This window comes from Nicotiana sylvestris, chromosome 10 (assembly GCF_000393655.2).
Source record: "Nicotiana sylvestris chromosome 10, ASM39365v2, whole genome shotgun sequence".
NCBI lineage: Eukaryota > Viridiplantae > Streptophyta > Magnoliopsida > Solanales > Solanaceae > Nicotiana > Nicotiana sylvestris.
This window is the reverse complement of record NC_091066.1, coordinates 129,608,369-129,633,539: the sequence shown is the minus strand read 5'-3', so window position 1 is coordinate 129,633,539 and position 25,171 is coordinate 129,608,369. Positions and strand designations below refer to the sequence as shown.

General features: G+C 35.1%; 2 protein-coding genes across 2 annotated transcripts; both read right to left on the bottom strand.

The window, feature by feature from the left end:
• Nucleotides 1-3,464: 3,464 nt before the first annotated feature.
• Nucleotides 3,465-3,908, bottom strand: LOC104212299 (small ribosomal subunit protein uS9). Its single transcript, XM_009761523.2, has one exon. It carries the CDS (start codon nucleotides 3,906-3,908, stop codon nucleotides 3,465-3,467), a length of 444 nt encoding a protein of 147 aa, XP_009759825.1.
• A 6,267-nt stretch (nucleotides 3,909-10,175) lies between these two features.
• On the bottom strand, nucleotides 10,176-13,877 carry LOC104212298 (benzaldehyde dehydrogenase, mitochondrial-like). Its single transcript, XM_009761521.2, has 11 exons — nucleotides 13,711-13,877; nucleotides 13,190-13,345; nucleotides 12,950-13,092; nucleotides 12,703-12,856; nucleotides 12,388-12,617; nucleotides 12,082-12,171; nucleotides 11,305-11,478; nucleotides 11,085-11,222; nucleotides 10,825-10,962; nucleotides 10,677-10,738; nucleotides 10,176-10,596 (listed from the first exon to the last, which is right to left on the bottom strand). The coding sequence occupies exons 1-11, from the start codon at nucleotides 13,778-13,780 to the stop codon at nucleotides 10,323-10,325; spliced, it is 1,629 nt and encodes a 542-aa protein (XP_009759823.1). The 5' UTR covers nucleotides 13,781-13,877; the 3' UTR covers nucleotides 10,176-10,322.
• Nucleotides 13,878-25,171: the final 11,294 nt, after the last annotated feature.

Below are 25,171 nucleotides of genomic sequence, written 5' to 3'. Positions count from 1 at the left end.
TAAATATTATATCACGTAAGAGAATCCCAAATATTTCTAGACATTTTTAAAGAAAATTCTTTATAAAACCTTAAATATATATATATATATAAATCATATATTTATATGTCAGTTTGGTTCGAATTTTTTTACTCAATACCAAACCAAATCAAACCAAACCTAGTCGGATTTTTTAATCGGTTTGGTTTGACTTTTCGATTTGGTGCGATTTTCCGGTTCGGTTTGTACACCCCTAGCCAAGAGTCTCTAGTGTTTATTCTTTTCTTACAAACGCTGACTCTGTATAGTTTAGGAGTTGTTTACGGGAGTTGTTTAATTTTCCTATCTACCAATTTTAAGTGAAGAATCAAAATTAGTTTAATACTTGTCAGGTTTGATGGTGCGTTGTAGTCTTTGTTTGATGTGTATTCAAGTTTATTACTTTTCCATATTCTTATAAATCAAATAGAGCTAATGATGAAGTGGTTGATTCGTGATTGAGCCTACTTTAACAAGGCGTATGTTGGATTGGTGGTTTGGTCTATAAGATTCTTTCGCAGCTTCAAGAACCAATGCATTAATGTGGTCAGTTGTATTTTGCATATAATATTATTTTTTGGGGGGGGAGTATTTTGCATGAGATTTTGGCCAAAACAAAAAACAAAAAGGTTACGAAGAGAGCTCTTAAAACAATAACGATATCAATTTGAATGAAAATTTTAAAAAGATAAAAAATACAAGTATCGTGTATTTTGGGGGAATGATTCACTTTTGGCATTTAATAGAATCGTAAGTTTTAAAATTAACGCATAACAAGTTCCAAAGTTTAATATGCATAATGTCATTCATTTTGAGTTAATTCAAAAAAGAAAATAGTCTCTTTTCTCTTCTTTCGTGTTAAAGTTTTCTTTGCAACGGGATAAACTCTGTGGGGTGGGGGTAGAGATCGTTAAAAATAATCTTCGTCTTTATTGATTTAGGGTCCTTTGTTTTATGGGATAAAAAATAACAATCCAAGATAAAAAGCGGGATTCTTTGTCTCTAATTATAAAAAGGAGATTGTCAGCAAAAAAAGATACTGAAACTGTCCGTACTGTTAATGTAACTGAGTAATAATACTACCTTCTTCTAGTATTACTTAATTTTGTGTATATTTTGATTTTTAATAAGGAGCATAAGGTTTTGAACGACAAGGAACCCCTTTTCTAAGATTTAATTTTGATTAGCTTTCACTTAACTTACAGAGGGTGAATTGGGCACTAACAAGATAAAGGAACTTAATTTCATGAATTACACTCCAGGTGATTATTACATTAATACAACATTCTTCAAATATTAATGAAACAAATTGGGTATATGACATAAAATTTCCATAAGTTTAGTTTAAAGTATATAGTAATATACTGGCTAAGCACTAGACTGTATAATTGAACAAAACTAGAGAAACAAAAAAGCAAATCAAACATAGCATACATTTATACGTTGCATATATGACTTCTCACGCAGCGAAAAGGATTACATACGTAATTCCTAGATTCTAATTCTCATATCAACAGCCCATACTGCAATTCATTTATTTTTTTCACTATAGTTGTAACAGACAACCTGGTTGGAGCTTATTCATCGTGGACACACACAAAGAGATCGAAAGAGGGATTTGTTATTAGTTGATCCAATAAAACTATCTCGAAGAGCTCCCCTCTTAACTCAAGGAAGAAATCAACAATCAAGGAGAGAAATAATGGGCTACCAAGTGTTGCATCCAGCATCTATAGGCGTATTTGCATCTCACAATAAAGTTAAAGTCATTGTCCAGTTTCCAAATAATCCGCCCGACTGGACTACATTTTTCAAGGTAACAAAAACTATGGACCATTTCCACTATTGTGTATCTAAACCCAAAAGCCAGTTGAACTTTATGGCAAAATAAGCAAAATACAGCTGAAGTCATAATATGGAATTATGGGGATTCTGAATGCCACCAATGGACTTACATGAGTTGAGATGGTTAGTTCATAGCTCTAGACTTAATCTAGGATCATCAAAGAGACTGAATTTGGCAGAGGAATCACTGTGTATTAGATAAATTGTGTGCCAAAGTAATAGCCAAAAAGAAAGATTGTGTGAAAGTAATAAGACAAAGCATTACTGAGCAAAACTCCCTACAGGGTTAAAATCATCAGTAAGCCATGGGGAAAGAAGTATGCAATTGCACAAATCTCAGTTTCCAGCTTCTTAGCATTATCACCAAAAAGATGGACTGCACACTCATTTATTTACTTGTTTCAACACATTACTGCAGGAAAAATGAGATCTAACATATATAACTCCACCAAGGAATATGCTGGAAGAACAAATACAAATAAGAACTAATTATGATAAAACAGAACAATCTGCCCAAGAATGGTATGAAATGAGGAAGAGCCAATAGGCAAACAAATGGAAAAGGCTTTCGGTAAAGGAAATCATAGCAAAGAACTTAATACTTTCAAGAACCCAATATGGTGGTGTAGATCAGGCACCTACACTTGAAGGTTGTAAACACATGCTAATGAGACAGTGGAGCAACATGTTACGTAATGGGCTAGTTACATCCTATTTTTCTTCAAATCAAAAGTGAGAAACAATCCCATATCCTAACGCGTTTCAGGGACGTTGGATTCTTGTGTCCAAGACATTAGTATGTATAGTATTAAACTCCGTCAGAAGAAGCTACGGGGTTCCTAGAATTAAGCATAACAGACATTTTTATTTTTTGATAACTTAGAGGGAACCTAATATCAACACAAGTTAGTAGCGCATGTCTGCTTCTTGTCAGAGCTTCATTTCTATATCCATAAAGCAATACACGTAACTAGGATAGTATAAACAGGTCATAGCATGAAGGGAACCCTTTATTCACCTGAAAACTCATAAAACGGTAGCACATCAACAGGCATATACCAAACTCAGTTAGGGTAGGTTGTATGGTTCATCTATATTGTTCTGCTCTACTCAGGTCTAATCCCAATACTATATAATCATTCTTTCAAGGCAAATTAAGGGTCTCCTAATCTCAAACTAATCCATAAATAATAATAATTTACAGGAATAAAGAAAGAGTCTGGGGAACTGACAACCATTACAGACTAATTGAATAACGACATTTTCAATATTGCGGGACAATGTTCCCTATATCTTTTCTCAGGGGAATGACCTTTACTCCAGTTTCCTCATTAACAAAAATATCAATTTAGCTACAGCCTACAAGTAGGCCACATTGCATAACAGAAATTCTACATTCGCATTTAAAAGCACAATTCATTGCATTCATATTTCATAGCATAAAACCATTACCATGTGAAACAGCTACATTAACGTTTATCAAAATCCAAAACTTTCTCAGATAGCAGTAAATCCATAACAATTCCTAAACCAAAACCATACTCAAATTCAAACAGTACCAACAGGAATAAAAGCAGATGCCATAAATGGAAATAGGAATTTTAACGGTAAGATTTCTGGAACCTAGCACGAGCACCACGACCACCAAACTTCTTAGGCTCACACCTTCTCGGATCAGCAACAAGCAAAGTCCTGTCATACCTAACCAAAATATCCTTAATCTCCTTCTTCTGCTGCTCATCCACATACTTCTGGTAAAAAGCAACCAGCGCCTTCGCTATCGACTGACGAATAGCGTAGATCTGAGAAGTGTGACCTCCTCCTTTGACGCGGATTCGCATGTCGACTCCGGCGAACCGGTGGCGACCTAAGAGGAGGATTGGTTCGAAGGCTTTGTACCGGAGGATTTCGGGTTGAACGAGCTCGATTGGTACACCGTTGATCTTAATCAGGCCGCGGCCGCGCTTGCAGTGTGTTACTGCTACCGCCGTCTTCTTTCGACCGAAACATTGGACTGATTCCACCGCCGCTGGTGCCGCGTTCATTGTTCTGCTTTTGTTTGGTTTGCTCGCACTCTTCCGCTGGAAAATGACCTAACCTAAAATGAAAATACCTGAGGTTTTTGTAGATGGAGGGATAAAAATCTTATATATGTGTATGAAATAGATTAGGGTTTGTATCGGGCTCGTGGAGGAAATGGGCCACTGGTCCTTAAATTGGGCTTTCTTGTCTCAAGTCTCTTTTTCGTAAAAATAGCACGGTATAGTCAGTTTTCAGATTGGTCATTCAAAAATAGCCAGTGTTTACGAAGTCAATGAAAAATAGTCACTATTTTGCTGCAACAGAGACCGGTCCGACATAATATACTGGAGTTCGGTGCACCTGTGTATGACCTCCAGCATATTATGTTGGACCGGTATACTTTGCTGACTCTAGTATAATATACTGGAGACTGGAGCACCAATACTCCAAAATTTAATATATTATAATGTACAATTATACTTTCTGGAACTCCAGTATATTATGCTGGAGTTTTAGTGTAATTATGCTGGAACTCCAGTATAATAAGCTGGAGTTCAAGCATACTTATGTTGGAACTCCAGTATAATATACTGTACAATTATTTTTCGGGTTTTGAATAGTATTTTCGCTCAGATTTATCTTTACATGAAAAGTGGCTAAAATTCGATTACTTTTGAAATTGAGCTATTTTTGAACGACCAGTTGTAAATCTGACTATTTTTTAATTTCTCCCCTCTTTTTCTCGAACAAATGGGCCTATGTCAGAAGAACAAGTGCAGGAGACTTTTATTCGGACACGGGACACCATATTTGGTCGCCCCTATTTAACTTGTACACAATTTTTTTAAAAATAAATTAACTAGTACCTTAATACATATAACTTCAGACATTTTTCTTCTCCTCCTCCTCATCCTCCTCCTTCTTGTGATTGTTAGTTGCTATAAAAAGAAAGTGACAAGTGGATTTACATGATATTTGTGAGCAGGTTTTAAGGTGTTTTACAGTAGTGAGCTGTTGCGGCACTCCTTTCTTTGCTATTGCTTAGGATTTCTCTTTTTTTTCCCTCTTAGTTGCAAAATGAGTTTGTTAGATTTGTTGTTGTTATGACAAATTGAAGATTGAGGTTCGTTCAGTATGATGTTTAAAAGTTATTTGAGTTCATTAGGAGTAAAGTTGAGTGTTGAATCATGTGTTACATTGTTAAAATTCGAAGAATTTTTTTTTGTTCCTAGACAATTTGCACTTCAGACTAAAAATGTCTTAAATGCATGCAAAATTAGCTGCACTTCAGACCAATTAAGTCTTAAGTGCAATTTTTGCACTTCGGACTAAAAAGTCTGTTCATGTAAAAATTAGCCGCACATAAAACTAAACAATCTTAAGTGCATCTTAAGTTTGCAATTTCAGACGCGAATATTTCCCACTTCACACCCGCTAAATCTAAATTGATCCTAAAACGAGTAAACTTATAAATTTTTATATAATACGAATATAACTTCAATAATAACCCCAAAATAGAGCATATTTGTAACCCCCCCCCCCCTTTCATTTACTGTACTAGCAATTCAAGAAGTGAGAGAGATAAGATGAGAGGTTCTCCCGTAGGGCTCCTGTCAGGGGCGGCTCAACAGTATCCGGGGCCTAAAACCAAACTTCAACGAGGGGCCCTAAGTTTTTCTATATTTAAAAATTCATTTAATAAAAAAAATTGAAGTTTATTTTTCAAGCTTTTTGAGATGTAAAATTTTTAATAATTTATTTATAATCGATTTCTTAACTAGGATTATATATACTCTACTTTCTAGGATTATTATTCAATTCTTTTAGGATTTCCTGATTTTTTAAAAGACCTATGTTAAACTCTCACCAACTTCTTCTTCTTCTTGTTGGATTCAATTCTCTTCTAGCTCAATTGTATTACTGATCTGATTATCTACCATAAATTCTTCCTATTTTTGGGGATTGTATTAAAGTTTCAAATTTATTCTCTTTTTTTGATATTTTTAATATGCGGATTCATATTTTCTTGTTGATATATTAAAATTCTAATAAATTAAAAAAGATAATATGTAACGACCCGGCCGGTTGTTTTGAGAGTTATAGCACGGTCCCATAGTTTCCTTATTTCTGAAGGATATACTTTTTTTATATACTAAATATTTCTTTAAAAATTCATCAAATGCAGATACAACTATTTATTAATATCAGAAAATTTATTATAATATCAAAAAAAATTGGCCCCCCTAGATATGGGGCCTCAAGCAGTTGCTTGAGTGGCTTTACCATTGAGCCGGCCCTGACTCTTGTGAGTTTAAGCTCTAAACAAAGTGCACCTAAGTAAAAAGAAATATTGTGAGTAGACTCGCACTGAGTATTTAGACTTTTTAATCATATCACACCAAGGACAATTAATGTTCGAAAGAATGCTTGGTTTAGATAAATGGATCACAAGTACATTTTCCTGAGAGTAGGGGTGTTCATAAAAATCCGAAAATCCGAATCAAATCGAAAACCAAACTAAACCGACCAAAAAAACTGATACATTTTGGTTTGGTTTGATTTGGTTTTGGTTTTGAAATTTAAAAACCGATCAAATTTGGTTTGGTTTTGGTTTTAATTAAAAAAACCGAACCAAACCGAATATAGGAGTTGCTATTTTAGATTTATTATTACACGTATATATATGTATATTTTTATACAAAGTTTCAAAAATTTTGTAGTAAATGTTAATCGTTTGCACTTTTAGTACAGTTCTTTACCTTTACTTTCTAGTTTGATTGATAGTTTTCTTTTGTTAAGTGTAAAAATCTATTTCATGTTAAAAATAATATATTTTTAATTAAGTCCTTAAATTATTCATCACTATTTGATTCAATTATCATCAATATATCTTGGTAAATAATAGATTTCTCAAAGGACAATTGATTTGATAGTGTTACGTTGAAAATGTGGTCGTCGAAATATATGTTTGGTAGTGTATGTCTTATATTTAAGAAAAAACCGACAAATAACTGAAAAAACCGAAGAACCGACATAAACCGAATCGAGAAAAAATCGACTTAATTGGTTTGGTTTGGTTCTAATATTTGAAAAACCGACTAAATTGGTTTGGTTTCTTTTTAGGGAAAAACCGATCCAAACCGAACCATGAACACCCCTACCTTAGAGCATATTAATTGAATTAGAGGTATACATCGATCAAGTTTGTTCGGATTTTTTAATTATCAATTTAAAGTTTCAAACCAATTGTATCGGATTTTATCTATAAATCAAACCAAACGAATAAAATTTGAGTTTTTCAATCTCGATTTTAAGACTTAAATTCATGGTAAAAAAATTCTAAGATTTAAATTCGTGAAACTTAGTTCAAATTGTGGTATTTTAGTTGTTGGATTGTTCCTTTGCGGACGCCCTACCCGTTTAATCACCAAAAAATTTATTAAGAAAATGGGAGAGAATGAAATATGGTAAAAGGAAAAGATTCTAAGAAAGATGATTATTTGGTCTACGAGAAGCTTTAGTACAAGTATGCGATCTTTCACTCTAGTTACAAAGAAATTGAGGATATTGCCATAGTGACTCTTTAAGCATCTCCTTTGTGCTTCCTCTTCAAGTTTGTGTGAACACAATTCAGAAATTGCTAGGACTTTTGGGAAGAAGCAAGGGAAATTTGATAGCAGTACATGAGGTTGGATTTTTTTTTTTTTTTTTAGTTCCTGATTTTTTGTTAAAAAAGAATACTAGCAAGAAGAACATTTAGTGACACTTGAAGTGGTTTATTCAATTAAATCTATTGTGAAAGTAGTTAGTAAGTCGCCCACAAATATTATTGTACGAAAACAAATTATTTGTACCCAATATTTATGCAAAAATAATAATTGTGAAGCTGTAATTAAGTTATATTGTTCAAAATGAATTATCTCTTGACGTTGAAATCCAGTGTAACTTGATCTCGTAGTTATGCTTGTCCTCCTCAAAATACCTATAAATTCTCCATACAAAAGTAACATCACGACTCTTTCATCTTGTGCAAAAAATTACTCTTCTTTACTCTGATTTTATATGGTGGAGTAACGGTGTTTAGCAGGACAAGAACGTAAATGTTCCTTTTCATTTATATATCAGTACACTGGAAGAAAACGTTAAAATGATGTTGAAAAATCAATTAGATAGTAACAAATACCATATTACATTTGAATTGTTAAAATTATTTAGAAATAAATACCATTAATAGAACAATGATTAACTTTTTAGGAAGTTCTAAAGTAAAATAATGTCATGTATGCTGAGATGAAGGAAGAACTTTCTTCTGTGTGTGGTTATATCTAAAAGAAAAATGGCAATACAAAATAATAAGACAACGCGGAGATTCACACCCCAGCACACACACACACACAATCACAGGCAGTTTAGCCAAGGCGTGACACCATGAAGCTTTTTCCGTAAGTTTATTTTGTCGTCAACATTAAAACGTGTAAAATTTGAATTCTATTAAAATTCGTCTCCAAATAATTTTTTACTTTTTAATCTTCATTATTTGACTATAATAATCTATAATTTTGTTCTACAATCGAGAATTAGGCAATTTACAATATTATTATGTACATATATTATGAATGTCAAGATATATAGTTAAATCAATGTTTTTATTGGTTTACACAATTTTTAGACATATTTTACTATACATTTTTTATTTCATATATTAATCAATCTTTAAATGTCACTTTTGTTTTTAAATGTATTAAAAATTTAAATTTCATGGGAGATACCCACAGTGCTTGGGACTTATGTCATAACCAATGATAGGTAAAACACGGTATGTCATTATCTAACAATTGGCTTATAAACTTGCCTCCGCGTTAACTTGGAGGAGATGTACATGTTCATGGCACTGGATTTATAACTTTCTAGCGTTTTTATTTTTAGGGGATACATAAGTATAGATACAATTTATTTCATTACAAAAAATTAATTTTAGGTGAAATAGCCCGTCAAACTAGTACTCATTCCGTCCCAATTTATGTAGCATAATTCTTTTTTAGTCTATCCCAAAAAGAATATCACGTTTCTATATTTAGAAACAATAACACTTTTCGCTTTTAAATATATCCCAAAAAGAATGTCACATTTCAATATTTAAAAATAATAACTTTAATTTTTTTTTTAGATTATAAATTTCAAAAAACATTCCTTTTTTCCTTAAACTTCATGTCTAATCAAATAATGTCACATAAATTGGGACGGAGGGAGTATTATATATCAGCTAGAGGACATTCGTAATGTCAACAGGCATACACCACAACACACAGGATTTAGCATAGGAATTTGTGTTCTTTTTCCGCCTGAAGGCAAACACCACAATATAATATTTGCTTGAGCTCACGTTGACTAGCTATAAACATACATACACACAATATGATCTTTGTTTGTGCTCAGAATATGATCTTTGCTCAAGCTCATGTTGACTAGTTTAATTAAACACACACAAACACACATAGCTCAGAATATGATCTTTGCTTGAACTCATGTTGACTTGCTTAAACACACACAAACATACACATTACACATACACACACAAGAAATTAATCAAAATGGTAGTAGGAGAATTGGTTTCTTAGGCCTATAAGAAGCCTCTTTTCCTTGTTGGTTAGAGACACACAATTCACATAACAAACTAAGCTACTATCTTAAGCAAGAAAAGCAAGAAGAGAGAAAGAGAAAAATGGCAGATAAGGAAAGCAAAGGAAAAGGAAAAGCAGAGATGGCAGGCAGTGGAGCGCGCAAAAGTGGCGTATTCCCATTCACTCCCAAGAAAGGAAGTCTACTTCCTAAAGAGAAAAAACATGTTTCCACCATGATGGGTGAGAAAATTGGTCAGTCCGTTGTTTCCCTTGTCAAGAACAGCAAAAAGAAGATCAATCCTGATGGTGATCAATGAACATGAAAAGATATATACTTGACGATACGAGTCAGAAATAGTTCCAACATCACTTGTAATCAGTGTCTCATTTGTATTCTTTGTATTCTATAACCATTCCATGTACTAAGGTCTCTAGTAGGTCTACAGTATATCATCACAATGTTCAGTCTTGTGTTTGTATGTGCAGTTTTCTTATAATTTGTCATATTTTTCCCTATAACCTAAAAAGCTGTTCAGTTCTCACAGAATTTCATGACCAGTCTATCTAAGAATCACAGCGTTAACGGATGGATTCTACTTCATAGTTTAGATCTTCATTGGGATAGATAAAACATATATGCAAGGAGGATATATAAAAGAGAAATGACGATTCAATAAACCCTGCTGCCTGTTAAAATTAATTGCAGTTTGCTTATAGTAGCAAGTTTTAAAGAAAACCAACACTTTATCGTCATCAGCATCATAAAATAAAGCAACTTGATATAGTTTTATTTGTAAAAATTGCTGAGGATCATGTTTATAACCATGCAGGATTCTTCAATGGGGTCACAACTGCCTTTACTTGCAAGTAATTCTTGAGACTGTATTCTCCCTTTTCTCTTCCGTGTCCACTCATTTTATACCCACCAAAAGGAATTGTAGCATCGAAGGTATCAAAGCAATTAACCCATACCGTTCCAACTCTCAAGGCTCGTGTCAATGTGTTTGCAGTGTCAATGTTCTGTGTAAATACTCCAGCAGCTAGACCATACCGACTGTTATTAGCTCTCCGTATCACATCATCAACATCCCTGTAATAACAAATTCATGTAATAAATAAATCTGTTTCAAAGCGCCATGCTTACATATACATTAGGGCGTTCAGACATACTTAAATTTTAAGATGGACTGCACTGGACCAAATATTTCATCTTGTGCAATCAGCATATCGTCCTGACAATTTTACAATGTGTTAGTTATAACAATATGTGGATGTTGATGCTGAAATTGTGTCTATTAAAGTGAAGTGATGTATATACCTTAACGTTAGAGAAAACTGTGGGCTTAATATAGTATCCCCGTTCACCAAGTCGCTCACCTCCAGTTTCAAGAGTTGCTCCACTATCGATACCAGATCTAATGTAATTCATGATCTTATCAAACTGTTTTGAATCAATCTGTTGCGACATGAAACTCTTAGGTTTAGTATTACCACAACAAATGACTTAAAAGGAAGGACATATTTTCCATGATACTATTTTGATCATGATCGGTAATAGAGATAAGGGATCATCAATACCTGAGGACCCTGCTCAGTGCCTGATTTAAACGGATCACCAACTGTTCGTTTCAAGGCACGTGCCTTTGCCTTCTCAAGAAATTCATCATAAACTTTCTCGTGAACAAAAGTCCGAGATCCAGCACAGCAACATTGCCCCTTTAAAATAAATGCCATTGATGTTAGTATCTACCATTAACCTGACCAACACCTTTTTGCAGAAGTATAGATTGGAAATAACCTGATTAAAGAAGAGAGCAAAGTGAGCTTGTTCAACGGCCGTATCAATATCAGCATCCTCACAAACAATAAAAGGGGATTTCCCTCCAAGTTCCAAAGTCACCGGCTTAAGATTGCTCTTAGCAGCCAGTGAAAGTATAGCTTTTCCTGTATCTGTCGATCCAGTAAAAGCAAGCTGTGGACGAAACGAAGGTGAATCAGTGTCCAATCCAATGCAATATACTGGTATCTACTTCCATGCTAATACTTTGACTTTGGATAAATTGCATTAAATAGCACAGCGCGCTAAAGAATCAAAAGCTGCCAACTCTAAAATCCCTTAATACAATTCCATGATTGGATAAGAGAATGAGTGTGATGATAACACTAAATATTTCTAGACTTCCATAATGGGATCAAAACTATAAGATGGCTGGATTTTCTACATGAAATCTATGAAATTTGCCTTCTTTATTATTGAATAAAAATTCATCCTTTCAAAAGTTGCAGATACAACATGCAACAAAGATCTCTTCATTGTTTTTTTTTAAAATAATAATATAAAATTGAGGAATATTAGCTCATTTGACACCACTAGTTTTGACAAGATATGGCAGCAAATGCAATATATGAGATCAGTGCTTGAATATGAACGAGGAGTAGTTGCAGTGTCTCGCAATCGGTCCAACCAAAGTATTGCCAGATTACTTTCGTGGAGAATTAAAAGCTGAAAAGCCACAAATGTCAGATTGTTACACAGAGTGGACTATAGGACTGAAGAAGAGCTTAAAGAGTTTACCTTATCGACATCCATATGACTACAAAGAGGAGCACCAGCTGTTGGACCAAAACCAGAAATGATGTTCAAAACACCTTCAGGCAGCCCAGCCTGTTAGTGATAACTGAGTATTAGAGATATTCCATACAATAGATAACTTGTAGAAAGTAGCAACAACAATGTGTTAAAAAGAAAAAGAGTTGTTGAAATTCCTCATCAATTAGTATATGCTTCAGTTTCTGATTGTATTAACACCATAAACTCATGGAAACAGAAGAAATACTTTAGTGACTATAGTATTAGAAGTAATGGAAATTTGGATGCTACCTCCTGTAACAGATGTGCTACGTAGAATGCAGATAATGGTGTCTGCTCAGCTGTCTTTAGCACGACAGTGTTCCCACAAGCTAAAGCAGGTCCAATCTTCCAAGAAAACATGAGAAGAGGAAAGTTCCATGGGATAATCTGACCAGCAACCCCAATTGGTTCGTGCAATGTCTGAACATGATATGGTCCATCTGCAGGAATAGTCATACCATGAATTTTATCTGCCCAGCCTGCAAAACCAATAGGAGATCATTAATATTTTCGACGCGAAATAAGTGATGATATACTTGCTTTCGTGTTGGCTTTCTGACTTACCAGCATAATAACGGAGTAGACGTACAACCATTGGTACTTCAATCTTAGCAGCCTGTTCATACGGCTTCCCAGTATCCCAAGTCTCGAGCGTTGCAATTTGATCGTTATGTTTTTCAATCAGATCAGCAAGGCGTAGCAATATCTTTGACCTTTCCTGCAGTTATGAGAGATGGAGAATTAGGCGCAATGTCGCGTGCACAACCATTAACATAGCATAAGAGAGAACTGAGAGATAAGAATTCGATACATAAGCATTCATTTTAGGCCATGGTCCTTCGTCAAAAGCCTTACGAGCAGCAGCTACTGCCCGATTAATATCTTCTGCATCACCTTCAGCAACATGTGCAATTACCTCCCCTGTCCTGGGGTCAAGGGTAGGGAATGTTTTTCCTAAAATCTCAAGAAAATTAGCTCCATTGTACAATAAATGGCCAAAGTTGATATGGAAAAAAGAGAACAGAATCTATTAGTGCGACAACATATTTACCTGATGCAGCATCAACAAATTGGCCATTGATAAAAAGTTTAGTATGTTCCACATTGACAGCTGGTTTGATCGGTTCCTCAATAGCAGCCGCCGTGCTGTATTGATAAGCAGCTATTCTGCCCAGATGGGATTTTTGCTTATCCACAATGATCAAACCTGGATATACCAGGATTATAACATGAATAACTTATCCCACCTTCAACCAAACACAGGATACATTTAATCCCAAAATTTATAACCAAACGGCAATTGAAACTTTCAATCCAGATCTTGAAATACAATGCATCCAGGGCTTATGATATAACATGGTCATGGAATTCATTATAGATCATGAAGAAATGTAAGAGTTTCAACGAAAACTCATCATATTTCGAAATGCACATCACAAAATCATGATCAAACAAAGGTATCAAAATCCATTTACACAAAAACCCAATCCAAGAAAAACAAAACAAACATATAGTAATAAATCTCAGATGAAAAAATGATTCATAAAAGAAAAAATATATATATATATATACCTCTTGAGAGCAGATGAGAAGAGGATGTCAAAGAGCGAGAGAGACGAGAGGTAAACACACGAGCCGCCATTAATATGAAAAGTAGAGCAAATGAAAGTTTCTCACTGTAATGAATTGAAGAACCAATAAAAGATGGAGTAGCAACTTTATATACAGGAAAAGTCTATGAATAGTTTGTTGTGTCACGTATACGGTGGCAAGTGTATGACTTATCAAAAAGTAATACTTCAGACTAAAAAATTGAATTTAAACAAAAGATAGAGAGAGAAAAGTGAGTTATCCATGCATATCAACACGCTACTTATATAAGATGAGGCAGAAATCGTCCAAAAAATGATTTCAATTTGGTGGTGCAATCTTTTCCCCGCAAAATCATGGCCGTTATCATCAATGATCACTTCAAAAAGTATAATCTAAATATATATATTAAGCTAAATATTCAGTCAAATTAAATTATACACGTCAAATTACGATCATTAACAAAAGAGATTAACATAAAGTGGATTTAGATTATATAGGACAATATAAAAAAAAAAACTCTTACACTATCTTATATTTTATATTGTAAAATATAGTTAGATAATCAAGTAATTTAAAAAGGCAATTGAAGATAATTCTATATACATAAGAATTGATTGGTATCTAGAATAAGAGTTCAAATTATGTGTATCCCTGGTATAAAGATTTTGCATTATTTTGTGAATTTTACTAAGATTGCTTTCCATTTTTACCAATTAATGTTCGTAAAGAGAATTCTTCAATTTCTTTTGAGTAATTGTTGTTGTTGTTTCCTGTATAGTACTTCTTATCTGATATAAATATGGAATGATAGAAGATCAAGTTTTAACTTTTCCACTCTTAGATATATATTATCCTCTTTATCAGCTACCTACAGCAGTAACATACGTAAATATAAATGATATAACTAAAACAAAAATTAATTCGAGCTCACTGAATTCACAGTGTTTCCTTAAGGAATTTAATTCCCTCCTAGTACTCAAGGTTATGGATTATTTCCCCCCATGATAGAACGAATTACACACTGGTGTAGCAGTACTTCAAACCCCAGTATTTCAGCGAACGCAAAGTTCGGTAGCAAATCACACTTCCAGTTGCTTTGTTTGTAGTTTTAAAACAATGCAGAACAAGGGAGGAGAACTCAGAAGTCGAATGGAAATTCTGAGAGGAAGGAATGCAATGTATAGCCGATGTTGAATTCTTACTGAAGAGGATATCAGATTGCAATTCGTTTTTCCAGTGTATACACAGTGTATACAGAGTGTAGTTTGAGTGTATACAGAGTGTAGTTTGAGTGTATACATAGTGTAGTTTGAGTGTATACAGAGCGTATATCAATTGTATACTGAGTGTTTCGAGTGTTTTTTTCTGGTGTGTTTTCCTTTATCTACAACTTCTGCTCTATTTATAGCAGTCATGTGAGAGAAATCCGCCCTCTCCATGGTGAAACAAACATTAGGATATCATGGAGGAAGCACTTACATGGTGGAATGAACACTTGCTTGGTGGGAGGAGCACTTGGCTATGGTGGGAGGTGCACTAGGCATCTTGTTGCTTTCTTGGTGCAACACAATACACGGATTGGAAAACATCCGTTACAAACACGGATTATATCACGTTAATATTCACTATTAACAAATAAATTTGGTCCAAATAATTAATCAATCGATCAATCATTTGATCAAATCCAAATCCAAATCCAAATCCAAATCCCATGTCCCATTCACTCTAATTTTAAGACTATTTCATCTTAAACAAAAACTCAACAATCCCCCACATGAATGGGGAATGGCTATATCATGGAAGTATGCATGAAAAACTTGTGTGATTTGCAAACAAGAATTAATTGCATCTGGATAAGTAGGTTTCCCTTTGAACTTTCCGTAGTGAACTTATGTCGGATATACTCGGTCAATCGGTAGATTTGATATCTTTGAACCGTCGAACTTTAGTGTATACCTAGACAACCATAAGTCACACAATCAATCCCTTAACCGTCTTTGGTTCTCATTGTTGTGTTCGTTTCAGCCATGAACACTGCCTGGTTTCATAAGTGCGTAGAGAATTGGCCTTGCAAAATTCTCCTTGAAGCGGCTAACACTTCACACATACATAGGTGATTCCTAAACGTGTCATCTCATAGATACACTATTTGATATACCCTGTATCAAATTTAGAAATCATTAAAAAGCCTTAATGCTTTATCCTTGGTACTGAACATTGTCTCATCACGAGAATGGACTAAAACAAATTTTGTTGACAATGTTGAACCGTCATTAATGACTTTGTTTGATCTCCTTGAACCTAGATCTTGGGATCTCCAGTCTTCTAGGTAGAGTTACCGCCACAATGACTTGTTCTCGGCCATAGTCCCATTCCCCTCGATGATTTCTCAACTACCTCTCTAGTTAGGCCTTTTGTAAGTGGATCTGACACATTATCACTTGACTTTACATAGTCAATCGTGATAATTCCTCTAGAGAGAAGTTGCCTAACGGTTTTATGTCTTCGTCGTATATGACGAGATTTACCGTTATACATAACGCTCCCAGCCCTTCCAATTGCCGCTTGGCTATCACAGTGTATGCATATTGGTGCCAACGGTTTGGGCCAAAATGGAATATCTTCCAAGAAATTCCGGAGCCATTCAGCTTCTTCACCGGCTTTATCTAAGGCTATGAACTCAGCCTCCATTGTAGAGCGGGCAATACATGTTTGTTTGGACGACTTCCAAGATACCGCTCCTCCACCAATAGTGAATACATATCCACTTGTGGACTTCGAATCAGTTGAACCGGTGATCCAATTTGCATCACAATATCCTTCAATCACCGCAGGATATTTACTGTAGTGCAAATCAAAGTTTTGGGTATGTTCTAAGTATCCCAAAACTCGTTTCATTGCCATCCAATGAGATTGACCTGGATTGCTCGTGTATCGACTTAGTTTACTTATAGCACAAGCTATATCTGGTCGTGTACAATTCATGATGTACATTAAGCATCCCAACACACGAGCATAATCCAATTGTGATATGCTTTGGCCTTTATTCTTTGCTAGTGCAAGATTTACGTCAATTGGAGTCTTTGCAACTTTAAAGCCCAAGTGCTTGAATTTTTCAAGTACTGTCTTAATATAATGAGATTGTGACAATGCCAGACCTTGAGGAGTCTTTTGGATCTTAATCCCCAGAATTAAATCCGCAATTCCCAAGTCCTTCATATCAAACTTGCTAGTTAGCATACGCTTAGTAGCATTTATGTTGGCAATGTTATTACTCATTATCAGCATATCATCCACATATAGGCAAACAATGACTATGTGATTTGGAACATTTTTAATGTACACACATTTATCACATTCATTTATCTTAAAACCATTTGACAACATTGTTTGGTCAAATTTCGCATGCCATTGTTTGGGTGCTTGTTTTAGTCCGTAAAGGGACTTAACAAGTCTACATACCTTATTTTCTTTACCTGGAACCACAAACCCTTCAGGTTGTTCCATGTAAATTTCTTCCTCCAACTCTCCATTTAAGAAGGCCGTTTTAACATCCATTTGATGAATTTCAAGACCATACACTGCAGCTAATGCTACTAACATCCGTATGGACGTAATCCTTGTAACTGGGGAGTATGTATCAAAGTAGTCAAGACCTTCTCGTTGTCTATACCCTTTGACAACAAGTCTTGCCTTAAATTTATCAATAGTGCCATCATCTTTCATTTTTCTCTTAAAAATCCATTTAGAACCCAAAGGTTTATTTCCAGGAGGAAGATCAACCAATTCCCATGTATGGTTGTTCAATATGGATTCTATTTCACTATTGACTGCCTCTTTCCAGAACAATGATTCCGAAGAAGACATAGCTTCTTTAAATGTTCGAGGCTCATTTTCCAATAAGAAAGTCACAAAATCTGGTCCAAACGAAGTAGAGGTTCTTTGACGTTTACTACGTCTTGGATCCCCCTTGATTAAAAGTACTTTCTTTTGTTTCTTCCCGAGGTCGTTTAGATCCTTCACCAATCGACTCGCATTCCTTTTTATACGGATATATATTATCAAAGAACTCAGCATTATCTAATTCTATAACCGTATTATTATGAATGTCGGGATTTTCTGATTTATGAACCAGAAATCAATATGCTTTACTATTAGTCACATATCCTATGAAAATACAATCAACTGTTTTCGGTCCTATTTTTACCCTTTTGGGTTTAGGAACTTGCACTTTTGCCAAACACCCCCACACTTTAAAATAATTCAAGTTGGGCTTCCTTCTTTTCCATTTTTCATATGGAATGGATTGTGTTTTACTATGGGGTACTCGATTTAGTATTCGGCTGGCCGTAAGAATGGCTTCCCCCCACAAGTTCTGTGGCAAACCAGAACTTATCAACAATGCGTTCATCATCTCCTTTAATGAACGATTCTTTCTTTCCGCAATCCCATTGGATTGGGGAGTGTAAGGGGCTGTTGTTTGATGAATAATTCCATATTCTAAACATATTTGTTCAAAAGGAGATTCATATTCACCACCCCTATCACTTCTTATCATTTTGATTTTCTTGTTAAGTTGCGTTTCAACTTCATTTTTGTATTGCTTGAATGCGTCTATTGCTTCATCTTTACTATTAAGTAAGTAAACATAGCAATATCGAGTACTATCGTCAATAAAAGTTATGAAATACTTCTTTCCACCGCGAGATGGTATTGACTTCATGTCACAAATATCTGTGTGAATTAAGTCTAAAGGATTTGAATTCCTTTCAACCGACTTATAAGGATGTTTAACATACTTAGATTCCACACATATTTGACATTTTGATTTTTCGCATTCAAACTTAGGCAATACTTCCAGGTTAATCATTTTTCGCAAGGTTTTATAATTGACATGACCCAAACGTACATGCCATAAATCATTTGACTCAAGTAAGTAAGAAGAAGCTGAAGTTTTATTATTAGTTTCAACAACTATTACATTCAGTTTGAAAAGGCCCTCAGTAAGGTAACCTTTTCCTACAAACATTTCATTCTTACTAATCACTACCTTTTCAGATACAAAAACGCACTTGAAACCGTGCTTTACAAGAAGTCCAGTAGAGACTAAGTTCTTCCTAATCTCGGGAATATGAAGGACGTTGTTCAAAGTCATGACCTTGCCAGAAGTCATCTTGAGAAATATCTTACCGTATCCTTCAATGTTTGCTGTAGCAGCATTTCCCATAGAGAGCGTTTCTTCGGGTCCAGCCGAAGCATATGTAGAAAATGCTTCCCTCACAGCACAAACATGGCGAGTGGCTCCAGAATCAATCCACCACTCCTTTGGGTTTCCTACCAGGTTGCATTCAGAAAGCATGGCGCACAAGTCATCAACATCATCATGCTTTTCTACCATGTTTGCTTGACCCCTTTGCTTGTCTTTCTTCCGAGCACGACACTCCGTAGATTTGTGTCCGGTTTTCCCACAGTTGTAGCAGTTTCCACTGAACCGCTTCTTGCTTGGGTTGTATTTCGGACCAGAAGCCTTCTTTCTCTTTTTGTTATCTTCAACAATATTTGCTCCCATTATTGTTGAATTTCCACGGCCTCTCCTTTCAGCAGCTTTATTGTCCTCTTCGATTCTCAATCGAACAATGAGATCTTCAAGGGACATCTCCTTTCGTTTGTGTTTCAAATAATTTTTAAAGTCCTTCCACAATGGAGGCAACTTCTCAATTATTGCTGCTACTTGGAATGCCTCATTGATGACAAGACCTTCAAAGAAAATTCCGTTAGTAAAATTACTAAAAATTTTACTTTCAACATTAGCATTCATTTGAAAATACCTTCAGCAAGTAGATCATGCATAATCACTTGTAACTCCTGGACTTGGGTAATAACAGACTTGCTATCTACCATTTTGTAGTCCAAAAATTTTGCAGCAACGAATTTCTTCATCCCGACATCTTCAGTTTTGTATTTCTTTTCAAGCGCATTCCACAATTCTTTTGACGTCTCCACGCCACTGTATACATTATACAGATTATCCTCCAGTCCGCTAAGAATATAATTCCTGCACAAGAAGTCAGAATGCTTCCACGCCTCAATCACGAGAAAGCTATCATTCTCTGGAGTTTCATCTGGAAGATCAGGAACATCTTCCTTGATGAACTTCTGTAGACATAACGTAGTCAAGTAGAAGAACATCTTTTGCTGCCAGCGCTTGAAATCCATCCCGGAAAATTTTCCGGGTTTCTCTGCCGGTGCCAACGCCGGAGTTCGACTTGTCGATGCGTTGGCAGTCATCATCGGAACAGCTTGATTTCCGTCATTTGCCATTTTTACTATAAAAATGACACAAACAAACGTTTAAAACTGGAGTGAAAAATCGCGTAGATTTTAATCTCCAACAAAACGCCACAAAGGCTTTACTCTCCAAATGGGAGTACACAAAACCACAAAGGTTTTAAGTTTCCAGAATAATAAAAGTAACACAAATACAGAAATTAAAATTATTAAATTCCTTAAGCTTGTTGTTGTTGTTGTTGTTGTTGTTTCCTGTATAGTACTTCTTATCTGGTATAAATATGGAATGATGGAAGATCAAGTTTTAACATTTCCACTCTTAGATATATATTATCCTCTTTATCAGCTACCTACAGCAGTAACATACGTAAATATAAATGATATAACTAAAACAAAAATTAATTCGAACCCACTGAATTCACAGTGTTTCCTTAAGGAATTTAATCCCCTCCTAGTACCCAAGGTTATGGATTATTTCCTCCCAGGATAGAACGAATTACACACTGGTGTAGCGGTACTTCAAACCCCAGTATTTCAGCGAACGCAAAGTTCGGCAGCAAATCACACTTACAGTTGCTTTGTTTGTAGTTTTAAAACAATGTAGAACAAGGGAGGAGAACTCAGAAGTCGAATGGAAATTCTGAGAGGAAGGAATGCAATGTATAGCCGATGTTGAATTCTTACTGAAGAGGATATCAGATTGCAATTCGTTTTTCCAGTGTATACACAGTGTATACAGAGTGTAGTTTGAGTGTATACAGAGTGTATATCAATTATATACAGAAAATTATATACAGAGTGTATATCAATTGTATACTGAGTGTTTCGAGTGTTTTTTTCCGGTGTGTTATCCTTTCTCTACAACTTCTGCTCTATTTATAGCAGTCATGTGAGAGAAATCCGCCCCTCCATGGTGGAACAAGCATTAGGATATCATGGAGGAAACACTTACATGGTGGAATGAACACTTGCTCGGTGGGAGGAGCACTTGGCCATGGTGGGAGGTGCACTAGGTATCTTGTTTCTTTCTTGGTGCAACACAATACACAGATTGGAAAACATCCGTTACAAACACGGATTATATCACGTTAATATTCACTATTAACAAATAAATTTGGTCCAAATAATTAATCAATCGATCGATCATTTGATCAAATCCGAATCCAAATCCAAATCTAAATCCCATTTCCCATTCACTCTCATTTTAAGACTATTTCATCTTAAACAAAAACTCAACAATCCAAAACTCAACAGTAATATCCTACTTGTATAGATCTTTTTACAAACATAATAACTAGAATAAATGATATGGTGTAAAGATTGTACACGCCATCAATGTACATATTTTAATTTTTAAGTTCTTAATTTCATTTATAATTAGTAAGAAATATATTTTATAATATCAGTATATAAAAGTTAAAAATCAAACGTGCGCCATAACCGATAGAGTCTATTGTCCTAAGGATACAAGAAAACACATACGCAATTATAGATATGTTATATGCACATTCCATGGACCACTGCTAATAGTTTCCCAATAAACCATCAACTCTAGGCATGCGGGAGCTAGAGCTTCAGACACGGGTTCAGTCGAACACAGTAGATTTGGTTCAAATTTTATATTTGTCTTTAAAAGTTTATTGAACATGTACAAACAAATTATTAATTTAAAATCCAATAATTTGAAAAGATTAAAATCTCGAACCCATTATTTTCAAATCCTAGCTCCGCCTCTAATTCTAGGTGAGCCTAATTAGGATTATATGTGGCATAGGAGAAAGTAGAGAGTGTTTGTATATTTTTATCATTTAATGAGCCAAAAAAGTTTTAAAAAAAATTGAACTTAGGATGCAGTCGATTTTCTCGATTGCATGTGATAATGTTGCCTTTAATATAGATTACTGTCTTAATAACATGATTTCTTAACTTTTTAAGATAACATAAATTCATCCTATCCTATTATAGGGAGTTTATAGCTAAAAAACGTTTTAGTTGGACACTGTTGATTATTGAGTATGAAACGGCAGCCTACAAAGGATAGGTTCTTTATTTTTTAAATAGCACATTTCCGCTATATCTTGTATTTTTTATTTGTCAATCTTACGAGATGAACAAAATTCTAATAAATGTAAACTTCAATAATAATGGATTAAGTAATTAAGAGATACTAGAAATTGCCCTATTCTTTTTATTCATAAAAATGCTATATAGGTCCTAATGTCTAAAAATATCATGTTTTGGAATGTGACTCACCGTAATGCGACAGTTTGATCTCATACGGAACTCTACAATTTCAATTTTACTACAATTTCTCTTTATCAATATATCGAAAAAGTTAACAAAAATGAAGAAATTGAGTTAACTCGAACTTACTAATTTTGCGTGCGTAATTAGTTAACCAGAAGTCAATGATCTAATGCTTATGCATAACTGAGGTCAAATAAACTTTCGAGGGTAAATTTCTTAAAATGTACACAGCTATGTCTTTTTTTCATTAAAGTCACACAACTTTATCTTATAACATAAATATCACAAGTCTTATCCTTTTAATAAATTAACCCATTTTTAATGTAATAAATATTCAACCCAATTGAAATAAGGACATGACTTTACAATTAAACATTAGTTTTGTAAAGAAAGTATACCCTAAAACTAATAATGATCGAAAAGTTATACCTACCTTTATCTTTTTCCGATTTACAGTTGAACAGTTTTGAAAAGAAAGTTAAACGCTTTATTCAAGTACTTAGCCAAAATGGGAACAGAAAATTTCAGCAATTGGACGGTTGCTAGATTGAGAAAAACAGTCCTGTGCGGAACTCCAAATTTGAATGTTCTAATAACAAAGAAGAAAAGTCAGTGTTCCTACTCAAAATTAAAGAAAAATGTTTAAAATGAAAATGACACTTCCAAGGTTCAATTTTGTTGTCCCTTTTGGCCTTACTTTTGCGTGAATGAGAAAATCAGAACTAAAAAATAGCCCTTATTTTAGAAATATGGTATTCGATCTTAACCAGAAGGTCAAAGAGAAATTGAGAGAGGACAAACTTGAAAAAGAAACAAGTTGATAAAGCAAACGACAAATTGTGAGAAACTTTTATTTAAGAGAAAAGGGCCAAATTTACTCATCTACTTTTTAAATAATTTAAATTTAACTTATGTTATATTTTGCGAATAAAAATAATAGAATCCTTCTTACACTCCCACTATTGCCTTACCTAACATCTTTTTTGCTAAATATCACAAGGATGAGTTTCCTAAGTTCAATGGTGAAGACTTGAGAACTTGGTTATATAAGGTGGAGCACTTTTTTGCTGATGAGGATGTTACAATTCAGCAGAGAATGAAGTTATTATCCATGCATTTTGAAGGGGATGCCTTGTAGTGGCACTTAGGTTACATGAGGAGTAGAGGACAACTGCTTCTCCCTACTGGGAAAGAGTACTTGTGGGCACTTTGTGACAGCTTTAGGGCTGAGTATTCTGATCCTATGACTGAGCTCATGAATGTCAAGCACACAGGGCCAGTGCAGGATTATCAGAGGGCCTTTGTTAGTGTTATCACCAGGATCAACCTAGCTACTGAGCATGCAATCAACATCTTCCTGAATAACTTAAAACCTGAGCTCAGGGATGTTGTTAGAATATGGAACCCCTGCAGCTTGCCTCAAGCTTATTACCTGGCCAGACTACAAGAGGCAAGTTTTGCTGCTCAGAGCAAGGCCATCAAAGGGTAAACTGCAGCACACTATACATTTAAGGCAGCTTCAAGACCAGGATTTAGTGGACCTTCTAAGGGAATCATGGCAGGAAGCAAAGGGCCAGTTACTACCAGCTTTGATAATAATAGGAGAAGGAGACTCACTCCAGCTGAGATGGAGGAGAAAAGAGCTCAGGGAATGTGTTTCTTCTATGATGAAAAGTTTGTGCCAGGGCATATATGCAAGGCCAAAAAGCAGATCTACTCTTTGGAATTTGAAGAAACAAATGCGGTTATCACTGAAGAAGTAGAACTTGAAGAGGGCACCACAGATCAAGGGAAAGAAGAAGAGGCTATAGAAAGCTGTGAGACTCTTTAGAAGCCTTGCATGGTTCCAGAGGATGCAAAACCTTAAAGGTCCAAGGGTTCACTGAGCACAAACCGATTAATATCCTCGTTGATAGTGGCTCTACACATAACTTCATTAATGAAAAGGCAGTTCAGAGTATTGGATGCAAGGCTTATCAGATGAATCCTCAAGATGTATCAGTAGCTGATGGAAGGGTTATCCAATCAGTGAAAGGAAGCCAGGGATTCAAATGGTTGATGCAAGGTGTCATGTTTCAAGATGATTTTCTGGTGCTTCCCATAGGAAGCTATGATGTGGTATTGGGAATTTAGTGATTGAGCAAGTTGGGGGACAGTCAAATCAATTTTGAGAAGCTGTATATGAGGTTTGTGTATCAAGGCAAGTAAGTTGCTCTACAGGGCATCCAGCCTTCCTTCAAAACTGTAGATACAAAGGCTTTCAACAACATTACTGCTAATGATGCCCAAATTTTTATGATCAAGGTGTGCCCAACGTCACCTACTAAAGAGAAACAGGACAGTAGTTTGGAGGAAAGACCAGCTAAAGTGCAAGCATTACTGGAAGAATATCATGGGCTATTTCAGGAACTAAGGAAGCTACCACCTTCAAGAGGAGTGTTTGACCATCATATTCCCTTAAAGGATGACAGTCTTTGTCACGACCCGAATTTTTCCACCTTTAGGAGTCGTGATGGAGCCTACTCGTGAAAGCTAGGCAAGCCGAAGGTTACAATTTTACTACCATTATTACTAATTCAACAAGAACAGATATTAATTAAAGCAAGATAATTAAGAAATGCAAAAAATGATTTAACAGTGCCATAACTCAAATACATAGCTACCCCAAAGATCTGGTGTCACAATCCACGAACGACTAAGATTTACTACAAATACAAGTCTGAAAGAAGTACAACTGTTCTCGAAATATAGGAGACAACAGAAAACTAAAACGGGGAAAGGGGGACTTCAGGCTCTGCAAACGCCATCAGAACTACCTTGGTCTCCCTGGACTGAAGGCAGCTACCTCAAGCTACTTACAGGATCCGACACCAAAATCTGCATAGAAAGTGTATAGTGCAGTATC

Bases quoted from the DNA above. Each gene is read 5' to 3' on its own strand.
- LOC104212299 (XM_009761523.2), bottom strand. From the start codon at position 3,908: ATGAACGCGGCACCAGCGGCGGTGGAATCAGTCCAATGTTTCGGTCGA.
- LOC104212298 (XM_009761521.2), bottom strand. From the start codon at position 13,780: ATGGCGGCTCGTGTGTTTACCTCTCGTCTCTCTCGCTCTTTGACATCC. The intron at 13,093-13,189 runs GTAAATATGTTG...TTGAGATTTTAG, and splicing joins ATTTGTTGATGCTGCATCAG to GAAAAACATTCCCTACCCTT. The intron at 11,479-12,081 runs GTAAACTCTTTA...TTTCGTCCACAG, and splicing joins GTCATATGGATGTCGATAAG to CTTGCTTTTACTGGATCGAC.